General features: G+C 38.3%; 1 protein-coding gene across 1 annotated transcript in view; it reads right to left on the reverse strand.

The window, feature by feature from the left end:
• The window catches only part of LOC124717078 (protocadherin-like wing polarity protein stan), a 368,864-nt gene that overhangs the window by 44,676 nt on the left and 299,091 nt on the right, over positions 1-25,097 (reverse strand). The window contains exons 39-40 of the mRNA XM_047243768.1: positions 19,008-19,120; positions 10,579-10,725 (exon numbers count right to left, since the gene is read on the reverse strand). Coding sequence (XP_047099724.1) covers positions 10,579-10,725; positions 19,008-19,120 — 260 coding nt within the window. The remainder of the gene's footprint in view (positions 1-10,578; positions 10,726-19,007; positions 19,121-25,097) is intronic.

The following is a 25,097-nucleotide window of genomic DNA, read 5'->3' on the forward strand; positions in this document are numbered from 1 at the left end:
TGTGGTGTAGTGAACCAGGGCACGGAGGGGCAAGTGGTCTCCACAATGAGCACAAAGCCTGTCACTGGTGGAAAGGTAGCAAGGACGGCTCAAAAAGCATGTTCTTAAATTAATTATGAAGTAGTTACAATGTTAAATTTAATAATTACAAAGAGAGGAAATGTAGACTCTAATCTAAAATCATAAATACAGAATGTTAACTGTTTTCTGAGCCATGTGAAGGCAAAATATATAAAAGAAACAGAAGGCTAAAAACACTAGCCAATGGGAGTGTCCCTTGGTGAGGAAACGCTTGACGGAAGCAACACTTTTGTCACTGCACATTACAACATGAGTGACCTGGGAATATGTCAAAGACTCCAGAGTGCTGCTAACACTCATCTGGGCCTTAGTAAATACAATCCAGCCCTCTGCCACCCTCTACCAATATTGTTGAAATGTCAGCTCTCACTTTGGAACATGAGCAAAATCTGCTTGTGCCATACAGACTGTTCAGGGAAGAGTCCCATCAATAAGCTGTCATCCATTGGTTGCAACATAACTTTCTATCACTTGGAAATGGGCAGTAGCTTCAGAGACTTTTTGGGACATCAATTAATAGTGGCCAGCAGCAGTGTAACACATTGGTTCAAATGTGTTTTGTTAATTGATGGGATAGAGTGCTCAGAATTGGTTCCTTGAATTGCTAACTTTGATTTCAATGAAGTCTTAAATATTCCTAACACTGAATTCAAATACTTTTTCATGGAAATTTGCTTAGGGCACAATACAGGAGCAGCAGAAAACAGCTAGACATAACTGCACTAAGAGCTGCATCATAAAGATTGCAAAAGTAGTGGCCATTCACATGACCTACAACTGTAGCCACGTCCTTTGACTGATATGATTCAGTTTCTGATGAGGTGTGTTTCTGGAGCTGTCAGAGCTCTTATTAATCTCTCTCTCCTAATTAGTAGTAATGTAAAGTCCATTAGAAGCTATGAGTAGTATTGACTCTTAGTGCTTAAGTTGTGTCAGACTCCTTCTGTGGAGTAGGACTGTTATTCCAGCATTGTCATTCTGGCATTTTCCTCACAGAGCTATTGTGGAGAGCGAGAAATGGCTATTTTGTATGTAAGAATTAATGTGCCGACAGCAGCAAAAGGGGCAAAAGAAAAATTGTGGTACCTTTTAATTTGTGTGTGTGTTTATAGCCACATACAGATGGGTGAAGCATGTAGGCAGACTTTCTTTTCATTGGCAGCAGCTGTGAATTGCAGTACGTGTGACAAACGTGCCAGTGTATGAAAATGAACAGATGTTTACATATACTGAAAAACTAGGTGATCAGAACCAAATCAGTTAGGTAGCTAATAGGATTCTGGTTAGTAAACCACAGACACTTTAACATGGTTCAAACACACAACGTTTCAGTGAACGGAGTGATGCAACACTTTCTTCACTAACAGAATTATAAAGTCCAATCAGAACAATAGGAAGCTAGTTAGTTAGTTAGTCACATGTTCCCTGGATAATTTTGCACGATAGATCATAATGATGTGAAACGAGTGAATTTACATTCACATCAGAAATTAATTTGTACATACAGCTAGATTCTGAACATTCCTAAGCTTTTCTTATTTTCTTTATTTACAAAGAGAAAAAAATTGTACAGGCGTTAGTAATTCCTATCCACCACATTTTACACATTACTGTAATAGAAATTCTTCTACAGAATAGGATGAATTGTCAACAAGAAACTTTCTCAGTTTATTATCAAATTGTACTTGGCTGTCTGTCAGACATTTTATGTCACTGGGTAAGTGATCAAAAATTTTTGTTGCAGCATTGTGCACGCCTTTCTGTGCTGACGACAACCTTGGTGTGGAGTAATGAATGTCATTATTCCTTCTGGTTTTATAATTATGTACTGCATTGTTCCTTTTCAAGTGGATTATTTACAACAAACTTAACAAGGGAATAAATGTAATGTGAAGCAGTAGTCAGAATGGCCAACTCCTTCAACGGATGTCTACAAGATGATCACGGGTGAACACCACATTTTTGTGCAATGAAGACTTTCTTTCTTAAAGATGAGTTACCCCCAGAACTATTATATATGACACTATTGAATGAAAATATGCAAAATATGTCAACTTACTGATTTGTTTCTCCCCAAGAATTGTGATGATTCTAAGCACAAATATGGCTGAACTAAGTTGTTATTTCCTCACCATGTGATACACTTATCACTACTGTAGTATTTCTAGATAGGCAGAACTAAATATGTTGTGTCTTTTTAAAATTGGGGGTGAGACCATTTGCAGAAACCCAGTCAATGATATTTTTACCATTTCTTCTGTTTATGTACATGTGCTTGGATTGATTACAGTACTAGTGTAACCTGCAAAAAGAATTAATTCTGTTTGTTGTATACTAGATGGAAGATCATTTACATAATGAGGAACAGTAGTGGTCCCAAGATTCAACCTCGGGGAACACCATATACGAATTCTCCCCCAGTCAGAATTATGTCCCTGGACTTTATTGCTTGAATTACTAAGTACAACTTTCTGCATTGCTTTGGTTAGATAGAACATTATCCATTGGCTGGCTACACCACGAATCTCATAAAAAATACTGTGATTCACACAGTCAAATGCCTTAAGAGGGTCACAGAAAATAGCAACCGGTACTATTTTATTATTTAATGCTTGTAAAATGTGGTGAGTGAATGTGTAAATGGCATTCTCAGTAGAGCAACCCTTCTGAAACCCAAACTATGATTTTATAAGGATACTACTGTTGCTAAGGTGAGGCACTATTCTAGAATACATCATCTTGTCAAAAGTTTTTGAAACAGGTTGGTAGTTATTGACATGTCTCTTATCACGTTTCTGAAAGAGTGTTTAACGGCAGCATATCAGAGTCTCTCTGGAAAAAATCCCTTGAGTTGGTGATGCATTACACGGGCACAAATTTTTAGTACCATCAAAAAAAGATACTTTTTATTTTTGAGAAAATGTATAATTTTCCTAATTTCAGAAGGAGACGTTGTTGATACATTCATATGATTGAATTTTATAAAGGTTACATTTTCAACATACTGTATGACTTGGCTCTTGAACTGACTGTCCCTATGTTTTCTACTATATTTATGAAGTGATTATGAAATGCGTTTGCTACCTGGGACTCATTATTTATAGTCCTTCCATTCAGTTCAATAGTGATGTTGTCTTGTTCTGTGGCTGGTGTCCTGTCTTCCATTTCACTACATTCCATATGGTCTTAACTCTGTTGTCGAAAGTACTGATTTCTGACATTATGTGCATGTTGCTTGATCTTTTAATAAACTTTCTTATCAATTTTGAGTAGTTTTTGTAGTGTGCAAGTATGAGAGGATCCCTACTCATTCTTGCCAAAAGATACATTTCACTTTTCCTTTCATGAGATACTTTAATCGCTCTTGTGATCCTTACTTTTTTTACATGGCTGTTTAGCATCCTTCCTGATTAGCTTATGGAGAAAGCTGGAGCACCCATCACAAACGAATATCTTCAGTGGATACTTAGAAATTTTAAGTACTGTGGCTGGTAGAAGCCCCTTGTTAGAGGTAAATATAATACAGGTACAGAACAAGTTTGGAAAGTAAGTACCATTTTGGAAAAAAAATCATAAAAACATTTTAACAACCAAAATTTATTTTTATAAGAAAGAGCATTTCTTAAAAAATTTTCCCACATAGTTGCCACCATTGCTCAGGCATCTGTCATAATGGGAACCAACTTTTCTATGAACTCTTCACAGAAAGATGCTGCCAGTGAAGACAGCCAGAGGTGAGAACTGGTTTTTGTATCGTCATTGCCGAATTGTTCAATACAGTTTTGAGTAACACACAAAATGGAGACATGCATTATCATAAAGCTACAAAAGTGCTTGCCTGAGCGTTCCCATGCCTTCAGTTTGAATTGAGTGCCGAAGTTTTTTCAATGTTTCACATTATCATACTGCACTGATCGTTTTACTTTTGGGAAGGAACTCAACAAACAGAATGTCCTACCTGTCCCTGAACACAGTGCACATGATTTTCTGTGCAAACAGTGTTGTTTTAAATTTTTGTTTTTTTTTGGAGGATTATGAATGGTCACAATTCTGTTTAAGAATTCATCTCCCCAGCACTGTATCACATAAGAAATGTCAAAGCACTGCCAGGTCATTTCATTTTGTGGACATCATTTATAGAACCCAACAGGAACACAATTTATGAAAATTTAAACAATTTGTAACACTCTCAGGCAAAACAGTTTTTGAAATGTGTGGAGACTCATCAAAAAGCATTATTCTTGAGAGCCATCTACTGTCATAAATTTTCTCATTTACTTTTGCAACCAAACCACCACTGACAACAGAAGGCTACCCACTCCATGTTTCATCATGGACATTGGTTCATCCATTACTGAAATTTCTGACCCAATTTCTCACCATTCCATCCATCATCACAACAAATGGGGGGGGGGGGGGGGGTGAGAGGAGAAAGAGGATGCCTTGATCTTTTGGTAATGAGATGCAGTGGGTTTGGTTTCTATGACAAAGAAACAGGGAAAGGCAGATGGTGTGGTGGAAGTGCATGACCCTGTGTAAGCAAATATGAGACTGAGAAGCATAAAACAAAAAAACTCTTTTCATAAGAGTGCTGCCTTCAGATTATATGGAGGAAACTGAGCTGGTAATATGTGAGAGGTGAGGATATAACAGCACCTCACGTAACTTATATAGTGGTTACAGAGAAAAAGTGACAGGGCTTACACAAAAGAAGATCTACTGGACAAAGTATAATAGCAGATGGAACAAAAAGGAGTAACAGGCAACAACCTCTGAAGTTCTTGCAACCAAAGGTTGCTGTGTGTCTGAGAATGTCCGCGACAATTTAAGACAATAGATACCAGCATAATGCAAAAAAGTCCTCAACAGGATGAAACTAGTGAGGTGTACATTTTGTAACTTATCTGCTTACACAAAATGCAATCTTAATGGGTATTATGCTACACTGTGTACAGGAAATTCCCATAAAACCTGAAGCAGAAAAACTTTAAAAAAAGGATAATAATGCAATCCTATTACATCTGCACCATTACACTTCATGTATCATTGTACTGACAGTAGACACCTCAATGAAAATTAGTTCATAGCAATACAATGTAAAAATTTGAAAGGAAACTCAGTTAAATACCTTGTCGACAGAAGAGGGGAAAGTTAGATAGCTTATGGAATGCTGAAAAATGGAACTCTGAAATAAGATTTGAACCTAAGGGCTTGTCAACAGATAAATGGAAACTGCAGATAAGACTACATTAAAATTACAAGGGATGAAATATGTAAAGGTGATATGTATCTTTAGGTAACAGATACAGAGAAATAATTAATATTTATACGCATCTCGGAGAGCAAATGTAATAGAGCGACAATTTCAATCCATCAAAAGATTTGTTGGAGATTAACAGATTTTCCTGGGCTGAAATTTCAAACTTCCTTGAATCAATTTTAGTTGTATATGAAAGCAAGCTTTTCTTTCCTTGTGTTCATGGCCACAAATAAAATAAAAATTTGACATATCACTCATTTCTTCAGTTTCACAAGGAACCAGTTTGACAGGGAACCAGCAACTTTATTAAATTCCTTAGAGGGTTTATTAAAGATTTTGTCAACAGTTGCAGTATTTATATTAGGCAAATGGTTTTGAACCTTAGAGTTACACTTTCAAACCTGGCCTATTGAGGCTGCACTGACAGAAGAGTTTAATTTTGAACTGGTGTGAGGCGTGTGTGGGTTGTGGCATTCATTTTGCAAACATTTATAAAGTATGTATTGCCAATTTGATGTTTATTATTAAGATCAGGCACTGTCAGTGCAGCCTCAGTAGGCCCGGCTTGAAAATGAACCTGTAACGTTTGAAACTAGTCACCTAATATAAATGCAGCAACTGTTGACAGACTCATTAATAAAAGCTTTAATGATCTCACTCATTTGCAAACATTCTGGATTCACCTAGAACTGATAATCAGATACATGCAAAACTGCATATTTTATATTTTTCTCGAAATAATATTTTAACTTAAGACTACGGTTGTAGCAAAGAACTTAAAACATTTTATCATAATACAACTCTCACTGATAAACTCCTAAATAGATATACAGTGTGTATGACTTTTATCTTTCAGGCTATGTTAAACTATGGCTGAAGTCAAGGCATAAGAGGCACACAATGTCACAGAACTGATATAACTTTTGTACCTCAATAAACAAACTGACAGGGTCATTAAGTTCTTTAATACTGTCTCTGATCACAACATAAAAAAAAAAGTAATAGCTACTGTGAGGCAGTCAGACCTTCCCACAATAAATGAAACGTTTACAGTGTAAACAGTAGGCAGTTAATTCATACCTGGTGACTCGACTTTGATCAAAAGTATTAAATATTGCAGGCCCATTACCATACCAAGTCCTGTCATACCACTGCTGCAAAAGGATATCAATATCCTTCTAGATAGGGTTATTTATAGGGACTCACAATGTAAATAATTTTTTGTTTGATCCAACATAACAAGTAATATGGCTGCAGGAGCACTATAAAAGGTGTCCATAAGTAACCATTCTCAAAATATATCTACATCTATGCTCCTGGTGGTGTGTACTTTGTGTACCACTGTCCCAGTGTCCTCCCCCCACCTTTCCTGTTCCAGCTATAAATGGTTCACAGGAAGAAAGATTACTGGTAAGCCTCCATGTGAGCTCAACTCTTTCTCATTACATCTTCACAGTCCTTTTATGAGATATATGTACAAGGAAGTAATATGTTCGTTACCTTTCCTAGGAACATACAGACTCAGAAATTTAATAGCAAACCACACTGTGATGCAGAATGCCTCTCTTACAGAGTCTGCCACTGGAGCTGATTGATCGTCTCTGCTACACTTTCACAATTACTAAATGAATCTGTAACAAAATGTGCTGCTCTTCTTTGGGTCTCCTCTATTTTCTCTGTCAATCCTATCTGGTATGTAGGAATACCATACTGATGAGAAACATGCAAGAATTGCATGAATGAGGGTTTTGTAAGTTATCTCCTTTGTTGATGGACTACATTACCTAAAGATTCTTCCAGTGAATCTGACATCTGCCTTTCCTGTGATTATTTTTATGCAGTCACTCCATTTTAAATTGCTCTGTACACACACTTGTAGATATTTTATGGAAGTAATTGCTTCCATTGATTGTTCTGCAATCATGTAGTATACAATAATGGATCTGTCTGTCTACATATACACAATACATTATTTGTAAGATATATGACTTTTTCCATTTCTTAGCTTTCCTGGGGAGTTTTTTTTTTTTTTTTTTTTTTTTCATTACTATTCTTTCGGACTGACAAAATTATAATATATTTCCACATGTAAAGCTCTCTAGTGAACTAAGTTCTTCTTCCTGATTGATTGTATATATTTTTTCCCACGTGGAATGTTTCCCTCTATTATATATATAATGGAGGGAAACATTCTACGTGGGAAAAATATATCTAAAAACAAAGATGATGTGACTTACCAAATGAAAGTGCTGACAGGTCGATAGACACACAAACAAACACAAACATACACAAAAAATTCAAGCTTTCGCAACCAACGATTGGTTCGTCAGGAAAGAGGGAAGGAGGGGGAAAGACGAAAGGATGTGGGTTTTAAGGGAGAGGGTAAGGAGTCATTCCAATCTCGGGAGCGGAAAGACTTACCTTAGGGGGAAAAAAGGACAGGTATACACTCGCACACACACACATATCCATCCGCACATACACAGACACAAGCAGACATTTGTATGTGCGGATGGATGGATGTGTATGTGTGTGTGTGTGTGTGTGTGTGTGTGTGTGTGTGTGTGTGTGTGTGCGCGAGTGTATACCTGTACTTTTTTCCCCCTAAGGTAAGTCTTTCCGCTCCCGGGATTGGAATGACTCCTTACCCTCTCCCTTACAACCCACATCCTTTCATCTTTCCCTCTCCTTCCCTCTTTCCTGATGAAGCAACGTTGGTTGCCAAAGATTGAATTTTGTGTGTATGTTTGTGTGTCTAGCAACCGGCCAGCGCTTTCGTTTGGTAAGTCACATCATCTTTGTTTTTAGACACATTTTTCCCCAGGTGTAATGTTTCCCTCAGTTTTTTGAGGTGGAGGGTGGCATGCTGTTGTAATTTGCGGTTGGCCTGTAGGAGGATGCTCTGAACAGCCGGTGTGGATGTGGGAGAGGAAAGATTGAGGACTTTTATTACGGATAGGAGTTGACGGGTGTGTTCATTGGCTGAGTTGATGTGTAGGTGAAGGATTAGGTGGGTGAGGGCAATGGATTGTTCAGTTTGGAACTGGTATAGGGACTGATGGAAAGAAGGGTTGCAGCCAGAGATGGGAACTTTAAGTGTGAGGCCTTTGGGGGTAATGCCAAATGTCAGACAAGCCTGAGAAAATAAAATATGGGAGTGTAATCTGGCTAGGGCGATGGCATGTTTGCAGACGGAATGTAAATAAAACTTAATGGGGTCCTTGTGGGAGTGTTGTGAGGGTGACATGGTATTAGAAGGTGGAAAGTGTAACATGAGGCTGAAATGAAAATGAAAATAAAAATATATGGGGAGAGATAAGAGTGAACTAGAAAGCAACTGGAGATCTGGTGTGAAAAAAGGCGAAAAAGTGTTGGTTAAAGCTGGGCTATGTTGATCCTGTGGTGAACTTGGGTTGGTAGACAACGATGTGCATAAAGGTTAGGTGGTTGTGTTGCCACCAAAACACGTTAAAGGGTGGAGAAATTCGGGAAAATTTCGAAAAAACTACGTGTAAATGTATTAAAAGGAGTGGTTTTGTGGTGGCAGATTATGAAAATGAGGCTAACAATTGTCTGACGAAGAAATAATGACGTTAAAACCTGCGGGAAGCGGCTAAAAATGATCAGTGATGTGGGAAAAATGGAAATGGAAATAAAGCAAAAGTTATTAGAACTAGCCGAAATGGTAGTTTAATAGGTGAAAGGAACTGTTTGTGAACTAGAAATGATGGATATTATAGCAGCGGTAGTGTTGAAAGCGGAAAAAAATTTGGTTATGGTTTGGAAGTGGCTTACGTATTAATGAGTATATATAGGCGGGATAAAATTGTATAGTAGATTACGGTAAAAAGAAGAAGGTGAATACAAAGTGAAACTACTGGTAAAAACAGAAAGAGTAAATAACATGACAGAAAAGATTTGGAAATGCAACAGTGACAATAACAAACGTAATTGTTGGGTTCAAATTAATGATATGAATATAATAGAGGGAAACATTCCACATGGGAAAAATATATCTAGAAACAAAGATGATATGACGTACCAAACAAAAGCGCTGGTAGGTCGATAGACACACAAACAAACACAAACATACACACAAAATGCAAGCTTTCGCAACCAACGGTTGCTTCATCAGGAAAGAGGGAAGGAGAGGGAAAGACAAAAGGATGTGGGTTTTAAGGGGGAGTGTAAGGAGTCATTCCAATCCCGGGAGCGGAAAGACTTACCTTAGGGGGAAAAAAGGACAGGTATACACTCGCACACACACACCTATCCATCCGCACATACAGAGATACAAGCAGACATTTGTAAAGGCAAAGAGTTTGGGCAGAGATGTCAGTCGAGGTGGAAGTAAAGAGGCAAAGATGTTGTTGAAAGAGAGGTGAGGTATGAGCGGCGGCAACTTGAAATTAGCGGAGGTTGAGGCCTGGCGGATAACGAGAAGAGAGGATATACTGAAGGGCAAGTTCCCATCTCCAGAGTTCTGACAGGTTGGTGTTAGTGGGAAGTATCCAGATAACCTGGACGGTGTAACACTGTGCCAAGATGTGCTGGCCGTACACCAAGGCATGTTTAGCCACAGGGTGATCCTCATTACCAACAAACACTGTCTGCCTGTGTCCATTCATGCGAATGGACAGTTTGTTGCTGGTCATTCCCACATAGAAAGCTTCACAGTGTACCCACATAGAAAGCTTCACAGTGTAGGCAGGTCAGTTGGTATATCACGTGGGTGCTTTCCCACGTGGCTCTGCCTTTGATCGTGTACACCTTCCGGGTTACAGGACTGGAGTAGGTGGTGGTGGGAGGGTGCATGGGACAGGTTTTACACCGGGGGCGGTTACATGGGTAGGAGCCAGAGGGTAGGGAAGGTGGTTTGGGGATTTCATAGGGATGAACTAAGAGGTTACGAAGGTTAGGTGGACGGCGGAAAGACACTGTTGGTGGAGTGGGGAGGATTTCATGAAGGATGGATCTCATTTCAGGGCAGGATTTGAGGAAGTCGTATCCCTGCTGGAGAGCCACATTCAGAGTCATATCACACACATTAAAAAGTAATTTGAATGATATATATTGCACAATATTATTAAAATTAATTTCTCTATTCTCTATTACTGAAGATAACATGTAAATCTATATTCTTCTATTCTCTAATTTCATAACACTCATGTTCCCTTAATGCACTTAGAAAATAATTCTATTTGTTTTTGTTCAATGAAAATCTCATTTGAACTAACCGACATCACGGTGTTGCTGCCTGCTGGAAGATTCCTCTTCATCACTGCTATGGCTTGAAGCCAATTCCAGACTGCGGCCATCTACTGATACTTCCGACTCTGAATCCGATTCTCGATGACGTTCTCTAACAGGACTTTCTTCCAAAACTGGAAAACCAAGTAGCAGGCATCATATTAGTGGAAAGACTCAAACTTTTCATGTTTACATCTGAAGAAAATGTTATGGAATTAGTAGCAATAGACGGCCATTCTCTTCAACTTGCAGATATATATATATATATTAGAGGGAAACATTCCACATGGGGAAAATATATCTAAAAACAAAGATGATGTGACTTACCATACGAAAGCGCTGGCAGGTCGATAGAAACACAAACAGACACATACATACACACAAAATTCAAGCTTTCGCAACAAACTGTTGCCTCATCAGGAAATATATAATACAGGGAAACATTCCACGCGGGAAAAATTATATATAAAAACAAAGATGAGGTGACTTACCGAACAAAAGTGCTGGCAGGTCGATAGACACACAAACAAACACAAACACACACACAGAATTCAAGCTTTCGCAACAAACTGTTGCCTCATCAGGAAAGAGGGAAGGAGAGGGGAAGACGAAAGGAAGTGGGTTTTAAGGGAGAGGGTAAGGAGTCATTCAAACCCCGGGAGCGGAAAGACTTACCTTAGGGGGAAAAAAGGACAGGTATACACTCGCACACGCGCACATATCCGCTCCCGGGATTGGAATGACTCCTTACCCTCTCCCTTAAAACCCACTTCCTTTCGTCTTCCCCTCTCCTTCCCTCTTTCCTGATGAGGCAACAGTTTGTTGCGAAAGCTTGAATTCTGTGCGTATGTTTGTGTGTCTATCGACCTGCCAGCACTTTCGTTCGGTAAGTCACCTCATCTTTGTTTTTTTATATATATATATATATATATATATATATATATATATATATATATATATATATATATATATATATATATATTACTTCTCAGATACTAGTTAAAGATGTTAGGATACATTAATACCAAGTACTCACAGTTTCACCAGTTTTCAAGTATAAATACTGGCAACAAAGTACCACATAGAACTGGCTACTTTCCTGAGAGGAGGGATAAGTACTAGATATAACGTTTCCCAAAGCGACAAAGCACGAGTTCTGAGGCTCTTTATGATCTAACACCTTGGAGGTCAAATATGATCGTTGTATAACAGTAAGAAGAAAAAGGCACATTGCTAAGCAATCTACATCTACATGCATAACCTGTGAATCATTGCTTAGGTGCAGGGCAACAGATTTGTCGAAATACCACTTGTAAGGGTTTCTTCCCATTCCCTACACATTGGAGTGTTGGAAGAATGGCCAAAAAATAAATGCCTCTGTGTGCACTGTAATTGGTCTAATATTGTCTTAGCTGTCCCTACAGGACTGGTAGTATACTTCTAGATTCTTCTTGGAGCTTAGTATGCAGACTTTTGCGGAATAATCTTGTAGCAGTAGTTGTCCATCTTCAAGTGTCAGCCACATCTGGCTTTTCACATTTGGCTTTTCAGAACTTCTGTAACACTTGCCTATTGGCCAGATAAACCTGTGGCCACTTGTGCTACCCTTCTTTACATACATTCAATACCCACTGTTAATCCTATCTGGTATAGGTCCAACATATTTGTGTAATCTTTAAGGATGACTTGCAAAAGTGTTTTGTAAACAATTTCCTTTCCCAGTCTCCTACCAATCTTCCAATTGCTGTTGATTATGGGTTTAAGAAGACTACATAGGTTTTTAGTCTCCCACCACTCCCCAGGACAGAATCAATGTACCCCATTTGTCTGCATCTAGAATAAATTCTATATGCAAGTGTAAGAAAGTGTTTTAGATGTTTGCAAAACATATATCTGAAATAGAATGTGGTTGCCAGCCCACTATTTGCCTCATGGGATGTGGGAAACGACCTAGAAATCACATTCAAGCAGGCTAGCACACCAGCCCTCATGATCTTTCACATGGATTCGAATTGAGGCATGAGCATCTCTCCATCCTGGAAGCAGACACTTTAAAGTGCATAGCTATCAGGTAGGTTCTTCCAGCTCTTTTACCTAAAACAGGGCCTATGTGATCTTTCCATTTCATATGCCTACAAAATGTTACACTAGGTATTTGTGTTAGGTAACAAATTCCCTATGTGATTCATCTATACAGTAGTCACATAATACTACAGTAAAACTTATTTTATATGTTTTTCACTTATACTTTTTTTTCCTGTCAAAATATCCATAGTGTGCACAAGTTATGATGCAGTGTTTCAGAGTGGATTGCTGGGAAGTGGATTGGTAAGGCTGATATTAGACTATAATAAAATTTGATAAGGAACTTTGTCAAAGTTATGCATTGGTCAATCAGGTTGGCTGCACAAGTTTAAGGTAAGATATGGCATCAGCTGTCAGAATGTATGTGGCAAAAGCAAAAGTGTCGATCTTGAGACAGTGCGAGATTGGAAGGAAACCTGTTTGAAAGAACTGACATCCCAATATGCTCCTAAAAACATTTTCAGTGCGGATCCTAAAAACATTTTCAGTGCGGATGAGAGGGACTTGTTTTACAACGTAATGCCGGACCGCGTAATGGCATTTAAAGGTGAGAACTGCAACGGAGGAAAACAAAGTAAACAATGTGTAACAATGCTGCTACGTGCTAACAGTGATGGGAGTGAGAAACTCCCCATACTTATGATTGGGAAATTTGCAAAGCCCCGTTGTTTTAAGAACATTGTCACATTTCCCACAAAATAAACTAGTATCAAGAAATTATAGATTATGACAAAAGTTTTCGAAAGCTGGTTTTGAAATGTCAATGCCAAAATGGATGCAGCAGGCCGGAAGATTTTATTGTTCGTACACAGGTGTGCAACACATCCTCCCCTTACTTCCTGTTTGAGAAATGTGACCGTGGAGTTCTTTCCACAAGTGAGCTCAGCCACTTGAACTTGGAGTAATACATAATTTCAAGTTGCATTATCACAAAATGCTCGTGCAGCATGCCATCAGGTGCGTAAACATCGAAAAAAAGGAAGAAATTAAAATAAACATTTTACAGGTAAGATTTTTATTTGCCATTAATTTCATGTTGTGCTACCGGAGCCAAAGAACACTCCAAGAAATTATTAATGAATTTGTTTCTTCTGATAGGCACTTCACTACATTGGAGCTTCATGGCACAAAGTTTCAGACGATACCATTCGTAACTGTTTCCGAAACGCCGGATTTGGAAATGAAGTCCATGATCATGGTGGAAATGATCATACTGATGATATTTCACTTAATGATGAAGACTGGAATCGACTTGAAAAGCAGGCATCATTTGAGGATTACGTGAATGCTGATGAAAACCTCGTCACTACAGAACCCATGACTATCGCTGAGATAGTTCAATGTGCACTGCGGGACATGGACGAGCAAGAAACTGATGATGAGGATGATAGATGATACAGAAGAGCCTCAGCATTCCTCTGTGACGTTTAACGATGCAGTAAATGTGTTAGAAATAATAAACAATTTGTGACACACCACAATGTTTCTGACGAAATAATGACAAAGGTATCGCGTTTTGAGGGTACAGTGTACACTATTGCCGCATCAAAGAAAAAACAAGGAAAAATTATGGACTTTTTTACAAAATGACATTCTCTTCTGTGTAGAGGTTTACATTTTTTTTACATCTTTGTTAAGTATGATACCTTGTAAGCCTATATAACATTTTGTAGAATGTAACTTTTTATTTACTGAATTTTTAATTTGTGTTTACCAATTAATTTGATAGTATGGTGCTATATTTCATATATACGTTTTTCACACTTACACTTTTTTTTTTGTAGGCTGTTCAAAAACGTATAATTGAAGTTTTACTGTACATGTTCGCATTTTTGTGAAGTACACAATTTTACATTTCTGAACATTTAAAGCAAGTTGCTAATATCTGCATCACTTCGAAATATTATCATGATCTGATTGAATATTTATGCAGTTTTTTTTCCAGTTAATACTTTGATATGGATATCTGCATCACCTGCAAGAAGTCTAAGGCAACAAATAAATGTTCTGCCGGGTCATGAATATACTACTTGAACTGCAAGGGTGCCAACTACATACATGTGGCACACTTCGAGTTACTTCTACATCTGTTGACTCTACATGCACTATAAAATGCTGTATCCTCCCAACCAAGAAGTCCTCTATCCTGTCACAAGTTTTGTATGGTGTCCCATAAAATCATACTTAGGTTAATAAGTATTGTAATTCAGTGAGCTGCAAGCACCCTACTTATCCCTCTTTTGGACTTTTCTAGGCTGTAGAAATAATGGAAGAAAATTAAGAACTAGTGAACATCCAGTGTTGCTTCTGCTTTCTTTGGTTACCAGACTGCAATATTCATTCAGTTTTCTAACCACTCAATAAATACTACACAAGCTGATCTGAAACAATGGTTAAAACACTTTATTTTGGCTTGGAAGGAGTGAGGTTCAAATCACCATCCAGCCACCCTAAAGGAGATTTCACTAATTTCCTTTATTCATGTCACAGAAATGCTGGAATATTTTTTTATGTGAGTAAGATAATCCCCTCTACACTTCTTGTTAAATATCATTAAACTTCCAGCTAAGAAATGGTGGTACATAAAATTTCCTTCCTTCCTAATGCCAGTAAATGTAGACAGCTTGCAAGCCTATTAGTGTGGTACAGAGATTTTTGTATTATCATTGTATGCTTTATTTGTTTATATTGAATATCCTAATATTCTTTTAATGTTTGCTCCAGTCTTGAACCTGTCGTCAGCTCTCAGATTAAGCCTTTAAAAGCATATGATGTTCCTATTCAACTCATGTGCAGATATGTGTACCCATCAAATTCTGATAGCGAGTTTATACCAGTCTGATACACATCAGAGGATATAGGCAATTCAATACAGTTTGGGCATATCTTTACATAGGTAATCATGAAACTGAACACAATAATAATTGCATTATAAAAAAAAACTGAGAGAAAATTGCTGGCCAGTACTTACCTTCCCATCTTAACTTATCGCTCTGCCATAGTCTCTGAACTGAAGCCAGCACTGTGTTTCCCAATGTACTATTTGCTCTCCTACTTTCTCTGACACTTTCCCATTGATATTTGTCTCACCCCACTCTCAAAACAGATGAATCCCTCTCATTTATGGGTCTCATAGCCTGTCCTTAAGTTTTAAATTGCCTCCCTCTCTCTCCTGCCTCCCTCCGCTGTCACCCCCCCCCCCTCCCCTCCCCAAGGAAGCAACTAATAGTTACGAAAGCTAGGAATGTATGTGCACTTTCTTATGAGTCTATCAGCAGTACTAAATATTTCACCTCTTTAAGGTAATTACTGCCCAACAATTCGTTACTTACCTTGAGTGGATTTTCATTTTCATACCAATATGAGCATTATTTATTTGTGCTTCCAACATTTTTCCACTGTCAGGTAATTTATAGTGAACGATGTTGGATTCATCCAACACATCAATTTCACATGAATGCACTGCACTTACACACTATAATCCAAACAGGGATTCTTACTTCTACTAAATCTGGTGGGATGAATTCCTTTACAAGATTTTAACAATGTACTACCCTTGTTAATTTTGCTTCACTGATTTTGACTTGTGCTTATATCACTGTGTGGCCGAAATGATTGAGCTTAAGTGTTGTGTCCTTATCTTAAAGCTTAGCAAACAAATGGAATACCATTTAAATTGATATTTCCCTGCTAATGTCACACTGTTAGCAAGTCACAAAATATTAAAAGTGGGTACCATAAGGGTCACAATTGGCTCCTCCTCTAACCAGTCTTTTTACGTGTGGCATGCCACAAACTGCATTGTAGAAAAACTTCTGGAATGAAACAAAGAAACAAGCACCCAAACAAAAGATGTAGGCAAAAGAAAACTCCTCATAACATCAAAACTGGGAAAGATGAACAATAGGTCAATTAAAATAACTTTGTACTTCACAGTTTGCAGTAGTGAGTGAGGGGGTGGATGGCAGTATTTGCAGTAGTGGAGCTTGAGAACAAACTACCACAACTGATTGGTAGCTGCCCCCCACCAAACAAATTGCTGAAATGTCAATCACAAAATTATTTTAATTGAGGTAGAGTGGCTATATAAACATTGAAAAAAATAATTACTTTTCCTATAGTAAAAAGTTAACTGTCATCAAACTTAAGGCTGGTTTGAATATGTTTTAGTAAACATAGTTCTAATGGAGATGATATGCTGGTACATTCCTCTGACCTGCAAACTGACTGTAGGAAGACCTACATTTAACTTTTACACCTTTCTATTGTTCTTGGTGCTTTTAAGGGATACACAGCATAATTTTATGTTGTCTGATTTAACTGACTCCTGAGACTGCATTGTACCAATTATTACTTTGTTTTACATTATCGATTTTGGGACACCTTGATATTTTGTTTCGCATTATCGATTTTGGGACGTCCTGTCCATTGTCAAATGTTCCTTAAAGTAAGGTACATCTAATGTGGGAATCGATTTATAGATCTAGTCACCATTCAAAGACCACAATGCCACGATTTTGTTAAAACTCTTACCATGTCAACATACTGAGCCTGACAAACCAGGCATTCACACACACACTAGTCCTAACAACTGCTGATGATTTATTACTGACCTTCACTTGTCCATATTTAGGTATCACATTGTGCAACTGACACTATGTGATGGTATTGATGGTGGTCGCAATGTGTATTAGCTGAAATATGATTTTAAGATACTTATGTAATGGTTCCATTTACTTGAATGGTATAAGAATTTTAAACTGTCCTAGAGATTCTGAGGGCACACAGCTATAATTTTAATAAGCTTGCTCAATTGAGTCTTCACATTACACTGTTTTCACATTTTTTTTGTCTCATTCTCTACTAGAAAAATATCCCAGGAATTTGTTGTGACACTGGAAGCTGTCATTACAGTCCATAACTGTTATCAAATAATATCATAAATCTATCACTATTCTAAGCTGCTAGTACACTTTCAAATCTGATTCATAAAAATAGATGCATTTCGAAAAAGCAAGACTCTACCTTCAGACACACAACTTTATAAGTATGTGAATACCTCACTGAATGAAAGCAACATACCTGTTCATTAAGAAAACAAATCAAAATCAATAAGTTTTTTTCTTCACTTACTTGGTAATCCTCTTTGGAAGTAAACAAGTACAACATATTCTGAAGTAGTAGTTTTTCAGTTTAGGAGGTAATTCTTTGTTTTTATTCAATGAGGTCTTCTTAGAGACAGGAAAAAATATTTTTATCACTAAATTCAGTGTTATTTTGTCCAATTTCAGTGTTATCTTTAGCAAAATTCAATATTTTTTATTTCCAGATTCAGTGTTATTTTTTGATAATTTTGGTGCTATTTTTTATCAGTTGTGGTGCTATTTTTTGCATATTCTAGCGCCATTGTTGACAAATTCGATTTTTTGGCAGATTTGCTGTTACTTTTTTTTCACAGATTTAGCATTACCCTTTTCTTTTTTTTTTTTTTTTTTTTTTTTTTTTTTTTTTTTTTTTTTTTTTTTTTTTTGCCAGGTTAGGTCTCACTTTTTTGGTCAGCTGCAATTTTGACATAATGTCATAGTTTGTTATGTCTTTTTAAGGCTCTACATGAACATCAGAAGGCTGCACACTGAACCTCAGTGTTGAGGGAAAAAGAAGGCAAAATTAAGTTTCAACATTCAATGACTATCAGTAATGGATATTGGTAAACTATCTTCCTCAGATTTATAAAATTTTGGCCACGGGAAAAGGACAAATGTCATGATAATTCGTAAAAATTGCCTATTTCACCTTTTCTTGCAAAAAAAAACTGCCAATTTCACCTTACTTTTCACATCATCATTTTCTCAAAATTTTCCTGTCCCTAGGTATTCTGATTTCTGTTTTGGTGCATGTCTGCATTAAAGGTGGAAGCTTGCTCTTCTGAAACACGTCAACTTTAATGTGATCATGTTTTAAGGTGATTAACATTAACTGCGACCAAGCTGAAAAATTACTTTTGATTGTTTAATGACAACTCATTTTCAACTAAGTGCTGAAAAAATTTTATCTTTTTGATATTATAAAATTTCTAACACTGAAATTGTGAAAATTATACTTCTGTGAATATTACAAAAATATTATACTTCTGTGAATATATGATAACAGAAATTCCCATGATGGAAGCAACGCACAAAAAGTGAGGGCAGGCAACCACTCACTTGCAGGCGAGTGGTGGGTGATGTAAATAAATACTTAAAGAGTGTACACTTGCACTAAATTTTTGATTTTCAATTTTTTATTTAATTTTAACACTGCATATTGATTTTACATTAATCACTTTACTTACTGTCTCCATGTCTGTGAAGGCCTGGCTCAAATCCTCTCACATATGATGGCATATCACTGTTTGAGTTGTAATTACTTGTACTTGTTGATGTGTTACGTAACTGTGTATCACTCCTTGAAGAAACAAAAAACAAATTCTTATTATTCACAGCTAAATTTTATTAGTTCAAAAACAGAGATAATCAAATGTCATGTTTTATTTTATCATTCCATTTGTGACTAAGCTAAAATTCCTATCTTTTCTTAATTGCCTTCTGTTCAGTTACACCATTCTGGCTTTTGAACAATAAAATTTCTCAATAAAACTTCTCCAATGAAAGCAATATCTTAAAAATGAATCCTAATTCCTAGTTTCCCAAAGATAATGAAACATAGCAGTTTGGTGAACTTCTACATCTGGTAACTGAATTTCTGTAATTATTGCAAAGAGAAAATGTGGGGCATATCATTAATTAAGATTAATGGAACACCAGAAAATGTGTCATACATGGAAAACAATATGTTAATTTAGTCCTGAGAAACCCGATACAGAACAAGATACATGTATCATATAGTTTACTGGCAATGAGGTCCTAAATTACATAGTAACAAGGATCAGTTTCATAAAAATCTGAACAGTCTAAACATAAGACTTGAGTAAATGGTCTGCCACATTGGATCACACTCACTGGTGCACCACCATTCAGCTATTGTTTTACATTTTGAGCAAGGTGGTCAGAAACTGGAAAATGAGAAATATCAAAGATGCAAACTTTGCCAACCTAGTTAAGCCCTCTACCCTCTGTTGTCTGTAACCTGTGTGGCCACATGTTTCATGCCAGTATTGGTCTGCTAAGCCATCAAAGCCATCTCTATACCTGAACTGTGAGGCAATACAACGAAAGCTTGGATATGTGAAACAGCTCATGACGACAACATAGGAGAAAAAAGTTCTACAAGATGTTTCAAAAGAAAGCTTATATCTGAAGAAATATTTGCACATGCACAACAAATCAGAGGAGAGTGGTTTTTAGGAATTCAGCTGATATGTAGCGTTTCTTGGGAGCAGACCATGCATCCCAGCAACCCAAGTGTGAGAATTTTACGAAAACCGTGATCCGGCAACCAGTCACCAACGTAATTTTGCACCTGCAAACAGCAGTAGTGCTTGCTCAGCAATGTGCAATGCAATGTTCTGCCATCAGATTTGCACATGCTGTAAGTGGAACACAGTATTTCCACAGCCGATGACATGGTGGGAGGCTACCTCCTGTCATTACACATCCAGCTCTATCACTAGTAGCATTCCTTCAGTGTTGTGAATTCAACAGATGCAGTCCCAGGATAGTTGCCTATCAAATCTAAGGCCAAGCCACTAGAGCTTCATCAGTTGGCGTCATCAACTAAGTGAAGCCACTGATTGACAAGCCTTCAACTGCGCTGATGCTTCCTGGCTCTGAACTGGATCCACCAACATGAGGCCACCCCACATATTGCTTTGCTCCTTGTTTCCTTTTCAATGGATTTTTCTATATCACAGACTCACCTCTTCCTCGAATTTAAATTCTTCCTTTGTGATCAGCATTTTATTTTATTTTTTTGAAAGCAGGAGGAAAATACAGCTTAAATGGATACTCAGCAAACCTTTTGAAAATTCAATACAATGGCAAAATAAGGAACTGGGGCAAAACTTTGCAGAGATCATACTAAAAAACACAAACTTTTTTTTAAAATTATGCCTTGTTTTCATTGTTACACTAAGAGCATTTAGATGACCATCAAGTGCATACCATCAGTTTAATGAGTAACATTCAGTAGTGGCCCACAAATAAGTCTCCTTGATTGATGTGATGAATTTTAACACTCAATAAGGCAATTTGCCACTTGGAACCCCATACTGTCTCAGTTACTTATCACTTCTTTCTGCGACTTCTACAAACTCTTTCCAAGATAGCCTCAGCCAATTTCTTCAGCCAATTAAAACTGACTACTCACTGTGCATGCATGTCGTGTGTTTACAAGTAAATCAGCTACTAGCCATATCGCGAGTAAGACAGTGGTGACAGTGATCAGTTGACTATGCTGAATGTGGAATTCTAAAATCTTGAAAATGCTGCAGACTATGCACGCACAGAAACATGAGACTATGGCATCATATGCTGACATCGGAAGTTAACCTACAGTTGCAGAGCTCACTCCTGTTACGAGGTGTGAGAGAAAAGTAATGAGACTGATTTTTTTATTTACAAAAGTTTTTTTCCTTCTCTGTTCTTTTTTTTTTTTTTTTTCAAACAACAACATTGTCCCTTTCAGAGTAGTTCCCTTTGGCAGCTATACACTGGTGGACTCATTGTTCCCAGTCTTGGTAGCAGCATTGAAAGGCTTCAACTGGTAAGACCGTTAACATTTCGGTGACATTCTTTTGAATGTTCTCCAGAGTCCCAAAATAACATCCTTTTAAGACATAATTTCAGGAAAAGGAGAAAGTCACGACTAGGACCAGGTGAATAGAGGGACTGTGGAACAATCGGAATGCCTTTCGAGATAAAAAATTCTGTGATGGAAGTGGCTGTGGAACATAGAAAGTTGTCATGTTGCAGTCCACTTGCCTGCAATGTCTGGTCTCACTCGATTCAAACTTTTCTGAATATTTATGTTTAACAGGGCACTTATTGCGCTTATTGTTAAACATCAGTCGGTCTTATATCACAAGAACATGCACACGTTCGGTGTTTTTTGTTTGATTATGAAGTTGAATGTTCCCTGAGCGAGGTTCATCTTCAACATGTTCTCAACATCCCAAAAATGATTTGTGCCAGTGAAAAACTTGTGCTCTTGATACGAAATGTTCCCCATATGCCTGTTTCGACTTTTCAAAGACCACACTCTCAAATTTCCCAAGCACATGTAGTCTCAGATGCAGACAGTTTTACCTAGTGAGCTACAATGCCTAAGAACGGTATTCCACTAAAATTGCTATTCTGATAGACAGATATGCCATGCATATCATCAGTCACCTCTTGCACCACTGACAGTAGCAGATCTCATCACCTGAAGATGTCAAGCAGTTGTGCTGATAAAATATTGTGGATTTTACACAATACAATTTGGTGGCAAACCCAAGAAGTTCATTTGCAACAGATCCATCAAGAAAGTCTGAGAAGCCACATTAATTATCGTTTTATTTAAATACTCCCAGCTATACCTCGGTAACTGAGAAAGTCATAAACATTTGAACAACAGCATTTATTAATAAAATGGAATCATTACCCAAACACCAGTTTGGATTTTAAAAAAAAAAAGCTGTTAATGATGCATAAGTTTTTAATCAAAAGAAATTTTTCTCTGGACTTCTGATTTACTGAAGTAAGCCTTTTGACCTCATTAAGTCAGAATCATATGGCACAAAAGGTACTACAAATCTGTGCTTTCAGTCTTATGTCACCAACCGTAAGCAAATGATAGAAACAACAAGCTCTGGGGAAAAAGATTTTAAGTGAAAGCCTTGATGAGCTGTGGTGTGCCTCGAGGCTCAGTACTAGTCCCTAATCCTCTTCCTACTCATTATCAATGAACTTCCACTAAATCTCTCAAATACTTCCCTTCTGTTGCTTGCAGATCACACAAATTTCCTCTTTCTGTCTGATGCAGCTCATTAAATCGAAGTACAAGATTAATGACACACATGACTCAATGACAAGAAATTGTTCGTAAACACGAATAAGGAAGCTCAAACACTCTTCCATCCATACTGAAACCATCCTGCCCTCACAAACTGATGGTAAAACAGATTGAGCAAGTAACAGAAACAACGTTTTTGGTGTGTCAATTGACAGTTTACTCCAGTGGGACCACGACAAAGAGAAACTTGAACAATATGGGCAGTCTCTGGTACGTGTTCAGTATCCTTGGAAACTCAGGAACTGTGTATCAGGGGCTTGTACACTCAGTAATAGCATGTGACATTCCTTTTTGGATGGCCACCAAATCTTTCTTCAAATAACTTAATATATTAAGAACTATGAAACTTTCCTGGTGTAAAAATTGTTCTATTATAATCTAGAAAGAGCGTTTCTTTATTATTATTTTTTTTTTAATACACACGCACACAGGCAACCTACTCTTCAACTATTACACTTCAATAATCACCGAATGGTCTTGCTTTCGAAAGAGAGCCCCAACATTATTCTGTAAGCATTTAGGAAGTGATGCCAAATGGTTCTAACAAACCGAGACACTGTTGTCTCTTCTCCTTGCGCCAACCAATCAAAAGCAATCTGCCTCAGATTCGCGCATGCACCCTGCAGTGCCACAGTGGCATGAGCCCGAAGCAGCTAGCAGCCAACACAAGCATGCTACTGTTCACAGTACCAAAAAGTGTGGTTAGAGTACGTACTACTGTTCAAATTTCGCTGGCCACATGCTTCCATAAATGCATGATAACAATAGGATATTGGCTGTGTTCTGGAAACTGTCATAAATGTAACATTATGTCATTTTATTCTCATTCACATTGACATCTTGTTTGATTTTATGTTTCGGAATATGAGTTAGGAATGGAGCGTAGTAGCAAATTGTACAAATATATTTACAGAAACACTCAAAAAATTCATCACTTTTTCCGTTTTCCATCATCCTTAGTTTCTTCAAAATTCATGGAGGTACATTCTGTTTATGCAACTAATTTTTTTTTTTTTTTTTTATTTTGTGGTTTTAGGGCGCACAACTTCAATGGTCATTAGCGCCCTGACTACTCTAAGAATGCACCGCGAGGCACAAGTTGACCACAACAACTAAAAGGGAAAACACGATAAAAGACAGACTGACAGGCATAGGATTAAAAAACAGCATCATCAAATGTCCTTAGCGAGGTTTGTCAAATTGATAAAACGAAGAACACGAGCAGCTGCTCGTGGGTCATCCGCTAAAATGGCATCGAAAGTATTTGGCAGGTTAAGATCGAGGCGCAGTGTGTTAAGATCTGGACAGGACATTAAAATGTGTCTAACCGTCAGCAATTGCCCACATGGGCAGAACGGCGCCGGCGCAGCCGTCAGCAGATGGCGATGGCTAAACCGGCAGTGTCCAATTCTTAACCGGGCTAAAACGACCTCCTCCCACCGAGAAGGGCGTGAGGAGGACGTCCAAGCCACGGGAAGAAGTTTTAAGGCCCGAAGCTTGTTGTCGGTAAGTGCAGCCCAATCGGCATGCCACAGAGATAAGATGCGCCGACAAATCACCCTGCTAAAATCGGACGAAGGGACGCAACAAGAAGCTGTCCGAGGCTGGAGGACCGCAGCCTTGGCCGCGGCATCTGCAGCTTCGTTCCCAGGGATACCGACATGGCCAGGAACCCACATAAAGCTAACTGGAGAACCGACGTCCACCAGCTGCTGAAGAGAGTGTTGGATCCGGTGTACGAAAGGGTGGACCGGATACGGATCACTGAGGCTCTGGATGGCGCTCAGGGAATCTGAGCAGATGACATAAGCAGAATGTCGGTGGCGGCAGATGTAAAGAACAGCCTGGTAGAGGGCGAAGAGCTCAGCTGTGAAGACCGAACAATGGCCATGGAGCCGGTATTTGAAACTTTGTGCCTCGACAATAAAGGAACACCCGACCCCGTCATTGGTCTTAGAGCCATCTGTATAAATGAAAGTCATGTCGATGAACTTCGAACGTAGTTCCAAAAAACGGGAGTGGTAGACCGAACCGGGGGTGACCTCTTTTGGGAGCAAGCTGAGGTCAAGGTGAACGCGGACCTGAGCCTGGAGCCAAGGTGGCGTGCGGCTCTCGCCCACTCGAAAGGTTGCAGGGAGTGAAAAATTAAGGTGTTGAAGGAGGCGACGAAAGCGAACTCCAGGGGGTAGAAGGGCAGAGACATACAACCCGTATTGACGGTCAAGAGAGTCGTCAAAAAAGGAACGATAAGACGGATGGTCGGGCATTGACAGTAGCCGACAGGCATACCGACAAAGCAGTATATCGCGCCGGTAGGTGAGCGGCAATTCGCCAGCGTCAGCATGAAGACTCTCTACGGGACTGGTATAAAATGCTCCGATCGCAAGTCGTAAACCCCGATGTTGTATGGAGTTCAGGCGGCGTAAGATGG

The sequence above is a fragment of the Schistocerca piceifrons genome, chromosome 1 (genome assembly GCF_021461385.2).
Source record: "Schistocerca piceifrons isolate TAMUIC-IGC-003096 chromosome 1, iqSchPice1.1, whole genome shotgun sequence".
Taxonomy (NCBI): domain Eukaryota; kingdom Metazoa; phylum Arthropoda; class Insecta; order Orthoptera; family Acrididae; genus Schistocerca; species Schistocerca piceifrons.